This window comes from Poecilia mexicana, unplaced genomic scaffold (genome assembly GCF_051168715.1).
Source record: "Poecilia mexicana isolate PSO_F unplaced genomic scaffold, ASM5116871v1 scaffold_12, whole genome shotgun sequence".
Lineage (NCBI taxonomy): Eukaryota > Metazoa > Chordata > Actinopteri > Cyprinodontiformes > Poeciliidae > Poecilia > Poecilia mexicana.
The window spans coordinates 16325877-16331593 of NW_028263381.1; the positions used below are offsets into that span (position 1 = coordinate 16325877).

A 5717-nucleotide genomic window follows, 5' to 3' on the forward strand; every position below is an offset into this window, starting at 1 on the left:
CTTTACTTACCTAAGTGGTCTCCGTGAAAACTGTTGTCATGGGATGTTCGACCATGGGGCATGAGGTCATGGTGGGCAGGAGGGGGCCAGATTTGACCTGTCTTGCGAACACTCACAATAGTGGCCTCAGACATGACCACATGGCCTCCCTGCTGCCTGTGGTGACGCTTCTGAGACTGCGGCGTAGGAGGGCTGCTGCTGTCATAGGAGTGTTGGGAGTTCTGGGAGTTTTGGGAAGGCGACCTGCTCTTCTCTCTGAAGGGACGACGGAAGGCTGTGGTGGGACTCGGAGAGACGTGACTGGACTGGCCAGAAGAGAAGTCCTCCTCACTGGATGTCAGGTTCTCGTTGGAGCTACAGTCTGGTGTGTAACCACCACCCCCTCCAGCATCCTCGAAGCTACCTGGGGAGTAGGAGCGGCGTGGCCAGGTCAGGAGGTGATCATCACCTCCACTGTGGTCCCTCATTGTGATTCCACTGCCACCTCCACGTCCATCTCCACTGCCACCTTCACCCATCATCACTCCACCAACATAGACGCTGGAGTAGGCTTGGAACTCAGATGGTTGCCAAGGCGGCGGTGGAGGTTTACCCCCATTGGCCCTCCCTGAATGTCTCTGGTTGGGCTCCCCGTCTTCGTATTCTGCGTCATAGCCGCAGGTGCTCTCAGTAGACCGTCCTCTATACACTGGCCTGGCACGAAGTTCACCTGCCACTGTTGCCAGATTGCCTGGAAGGGAGTGAAGAGATCTCTTTCGCTCCATCTGCATGGCCTGAGTACCCAGGGAGCTGATTTTATCCGACACATCCCGGTCGTTGACCCTGACCAAACCCCTCTCATGATGGAATTCCATGTTGGTGTAGAACGGTGGTGGTGGTGGTGGTAGTTGCTTTTCCTGACCCTTACCTACATCTCCAGCAGAGTGAGAGTTGGCCCGTTTTATCCTCTCAAAGTTGGACCTGAGAGCTGCTACACCAAGTCCCATCCCAAGCTTATCTTTGGGGTCAGAAGGCAGATCCTTGTCTGGGGGTGGAAGTGTGGGCCTGCGGGGGGACAGGGTGATGCCACCCCTCTGCTTAGATGGCGAGAGGCCATCAAGGTTGTCACAGGACATAGACTCTGCTTGTTGGGGTGAGTCAAACGCTGACTCCAAGCCGTCTCCATGGGAAGCTGACTTCCTGGCTGGTGGGGGCCTAGGTTTGGACCTGCCAGTACCATCCCCAAGTGGCTGAAAACGACTCCTATCGACCACAGCGTATCCTCCAGCACCTCCAACTCCACCAGTCTCCTGCATGTGGGGCTGCTGAGATGGTGACTCTGCACCCTGGGTGGCTGCAGGGTCTACCCCCTCATTCAATGGTGTCTTCCTGAAACCCCACCGCTGTTTGTCATAGCTCTTCCTCTCTTTAGCCAAGAGGGTTTGCAGGTAGATCATGCGGAAGCGCTCCTTGTTCACCTCCTGTTCGAGGCGTCTGATGGACGCTTTGCACTTCTCCAGCTCCTGCTCAATACCTCCAATGGACCGCAGCTCCATCTTGGGGGGCTCCGAATCAGGGAATTGTGCCTTCCAAGCCTCTATGAATCCAACGGGCTCCACCATATTGTGCTTGATTTATTTTCTGTGACGGACCCTGGTTCAGACACAAGGAGGGGGTTGGTGTGATGCCAAGGGCGCACCGTTTGACCCCTCTGAGTCCAGAACGCCACAGTTGCTTTTTTTTCTTTTTACAGACAATGGCGACGTCCAATTAAAAAAAAAAAAAAAAAAAAAAAAATGGGTGAACTGTTTCTTGTAAGCTTTTAGGAAACTCGTGCACAAACACACAGCCTAATTGCTGGTACTTGCCGAAGGTTGCGCAGTCGCATCCTGAACAAGAGAAACCGGCTGCTCATTCAGAGGAAAAAACGGGGAATGCGCAATGAATCAAAAGGGAATAAAAATGTATAAACATAATAGAGTTTCTTGTGCATCATTCCGGCAAAAACAACGTTTTAAAATAAGAGTGAATCGATTTCACTTTCGAGACAATGACAGTATGTCTTCGCTGGGTGACGGATGGGGGGTATCAGAAGGGAATTTACAGGGGTACAAAAAGAAGAAAAGTGATTTAATCCTGATCCTATTACTTACTGTCACTGCTTCTCATTCCATCGTTTTAGATGTAACTGATCTGTTCACTCTTGCGGACTGACTGTAATCCCAGGTGCAGCTCCTTAGAATAAGCGTCTTTGTGCCAGCAGTGTAGGGGGGAGAATAGCTTGGGGGGAAAAAAAGCGCAAAAAAAGCGAGGCCACAACAGCAGAGGTTTAATTACCGATTGAAGCGGCTGGGTACAGCCTCACTGAAAAATTTGATGTATTTTTCCCATATCTTCCACAGCGCACCTGCTTGGTATTGTTGGTTTTCATGTCCCCTTCCTTAGATTCATCCCGTGTCTTCCGACGTGATGGTGGTGCTGCTGCTGCTGTTATGTGCGCTCCCATCTCCGACCAGTAAAACAGAGGGGCTGCAAGAATGGGAGGGACCAGGAGAACTGTGAGTCGACTGGTTAAAGGGACAGAGCAGGAAAGCTGGCTCTCTCTTCAATTGACTGCTTCAAATGTCTTCCATTATTTTTTGGAGATACTTCTTTGAAAAGATAAGGCTTGTTATTGTGCTGAATTTTTCGCAGACTTTCTAATATCAATATCAATTCGTAAATCAAAGGGGAAGTAAGCGGTTGAACCCGTGGCTGCTTTTAATCTCAGCCCTCCCAAGTTAATTTTGACATATTAATTTGCATTAATATATTTTACTACCTCTGGGTACAGTTTAAAGACTGTAGTTGTGCCTGCTGAGTGAGTGCGACTAATCCCAGTGGTGGTGCTGGAACCCTGTCTTATCAGCGCCCCCTGGTGGGGAAATATTTGTCCCAACACTTTCTGTTCCATGTGAATGTCTTCAGTGTGGAGATTTAAAATGCCTCGTCCGGATTTTCAAAGTCGTAATTATGAGAATATAATTCATAATTCAAAAAATTTTGTTCGATTTAAAAAAGAAAAATGGCTATAAGCAAACATTTCAATTTTGAGATAAAATGACTGAATGTGTCAGGATTATTTCTAAAATTCCTATTTTGAATCTTAAAAATGATTTTAGACTTGAACTCACTAGCCACCCAGTTCTAATTTGATATTTACATGTAAATATTGGTTGAATAGTTTTGTTAAAAGCCATGTCAGAATTCCTTCCTCCAAATTTATGACTTTGTAGAAAGTCAAAATTACTTTGTCATATTATGACATAGGTCCTACTAATGATTATTTTGTTATACATTCCTGAGTAGAATGGTTTTGTCAGAAGGGGAGAATTTCCCACATTTCAGTGTCCCCTTAACTTACCAGGACTGCTGAAGTTATTCCCATTGTTATATTGTCCACCAATGACATTTCTCAGGGTAGGAGCACACAGAGAGCTTTTCAACCATTCCACATTTTCAAATCTCAAGTTCTCTTTTTTTTAAGGCTCACTTACTTAGATGTTTTCTGAGTTTTGGTTACGAGATTGTCATGAAATCTTATTTTGACTGATCATTCTTTTATTTGGTTTTAGGTCCTTATCCAATGATGACCTCTCATTTACCCTCCTCAAATATTCACTGTTTATTTCACATCAAACCTACCAGAGCTGGTAAGTCACAACCAAAGCTGTTACAATTTAAGTGTTTTTGATGGCAGGATTGGAAATAGCATCAGTGACTTCATTTTATAAATCACGAATGTACACAAATTAAAGGTTCAGTACTTCCGGTATGTTTCAGAGTGAGTTCTGACAAGTCAATAAAATAATTTATTGAAGTTATCACAACTGTTACAAGTGCCACAATAAATGTATCCGTTTTCCCCTTAAAAATATGGCATTGGCGGCATAAAAATAAAAAGACAACAAATCAAATACTAGATTATTTTATTTACCTGAAATCACAACCTCAGTAATGTATGTACTGTACAATCATTATCAGCCTTCAGTAATGATTGACGTTTACATATGGTTAATATTGTTCTTCAACCAGGTGTCAGGAGGAGACCATACAGGGTTCCTCACATTAAATCACAGTTTTACAGCAGTTGATAAAGATAGATAATTATAGGAATGTCAAGGCAATAAGAAAAATCAAACGAGCTGTATTGCAGGTTCACTGAGAAATGAGCGACAGTCTGCTAACCTAGATGCTATTGGCTAATTCATGAAATTAACTGGCAGAGTGAGTGGTATTCTCACATTAAGTGATGGGATAAAAAAAGATACTATTAGAAAAAAACAAAAGCAAAACGCTAAGGTTAAGCACAGTCAAGTTCAGCATGAATCAGGCGTTCATGTCCAACATTGTGCAAATGACCCAAACCATTACAATAAAAAGTGATTTTACAACTTTTCTTTATCTTTCTTAAAACGCTCTTTAAGTCATTAGAGTATTATACATTAGAATCTATAAATACAAATTTGTAAAGCCTACATACAGCTGAAACGCATGCATGAATGTTTTTGTACACCGATGTACAGCTAAGACCATTCAACCCACTTTTTCTGCAAAGTGATCAATGCGACCGACGAGCTACCAATGGAAGAACGTCTTCATGCAAGGAGGATTCAGAAGGAGGGGAGCGTTTCAGGACGTCCCTGCACATATAGCTGGATTATCGTCCTAATTTAGCATTTGCACACAGAGGGATGTGTGACTCACTGCGGGGATTTTATTGTTATAAGTTGGCGGCGAAAGGGACAACTAGCAGGATAACTGTATGCATTCTGAAAACAGTGTTCTTTTCACCTGTGTGTGTGTTTGTGTGTGTGTGCTGCTGGTCATCCAGGTGTCTGCAGTGAGGGAAATTATGCGTGAGCGCACACTTTGTGGAAAGACGATTCCCAGCTTCTTATTCTGCTCTGATTGCCAAAAGCTTTCATGAAAACTGACCTAGGAAAACAAAAACAAGAGAGAGAAACAGTTAGTATGTGAAGCCCGAATGAAAATCGAACATTTTACAACGTGAATAATAAGCAAGTGTCCAGAGGTGAAAAGTACAGCACACAGTGAAGTTCACAAAAGTGAGATGTGGTGAAATGATGGCATGATTACTTCCTTGCATATGCATGTTTACATATGAAGATATCCTAGCTTAAATTACATCTAAATGAGAAAAATCTTGAAATACTTCAATAGGACAGTGTGTGGTGATGTACAGGGCCTTGGAAGTTCTTGCACACCTTGAACTTTTGACATTTTATCATGTTACAATCAAACTTCAATGTATTTTTATTGCGATTAAATGCAACATAGCTATTCGAAGAAACAAAGTAGAAGGGATACTACAGTGTTAAATATGTGACATGCATTTATCCTTGCCACTCTTTATTCTGATATCCCTAAATAGCATCTAGTGCAGGAAATCGTGTCCAAATGTCACCCAATAATGTCACCCAGTTTCTCCCACTTTGCATGTATGCACTTTGTGTTGGTCTTTCAAATAAAATCCTAAGAAAATACAGTAGAGTTTGTAGTTGTAACATGCTAAATATGGAAGAGTTCCAGGGGTTCGAGTACTTTTGAAGGCTCAGTATGTAGTTGATGTAAGAAATGGATACTCACTCTAATGACAGGGGAGCCAATGGAAGGCATTGAAGAAAATAAAAGCACACATTTGTTAAGACAAACACAGGCAGTGAGAACAACCAGGC

At 43.4% G+C, this 5717-nt stretch overlaps 1 protein-coding gene across 1 annotated transcript in view; it reads right to left on the reverse strand.

Moving 5' to 3' along the window:
- bcr (BCR activator of RhoGEF and GTPase) overlaps window positions 1-2726 on the reverse strand; it is an 83910-nt gene extending 81184 nt beyond the window's left edge. The window contains exon 1 of the mRNA XM_088011018.1: window positions 11-2726. Coding sequence (XP_087867144.1) covers window positions 11-1601 — 1591 coding nt within the window. The 5' untranslated portion in view covers window positions 1602-2726. The remainder of the gene's footprint in view (window positions 1-10) is intronic.
- Window positions 2727-5717: the final 2991 nt, after the last annotated feature.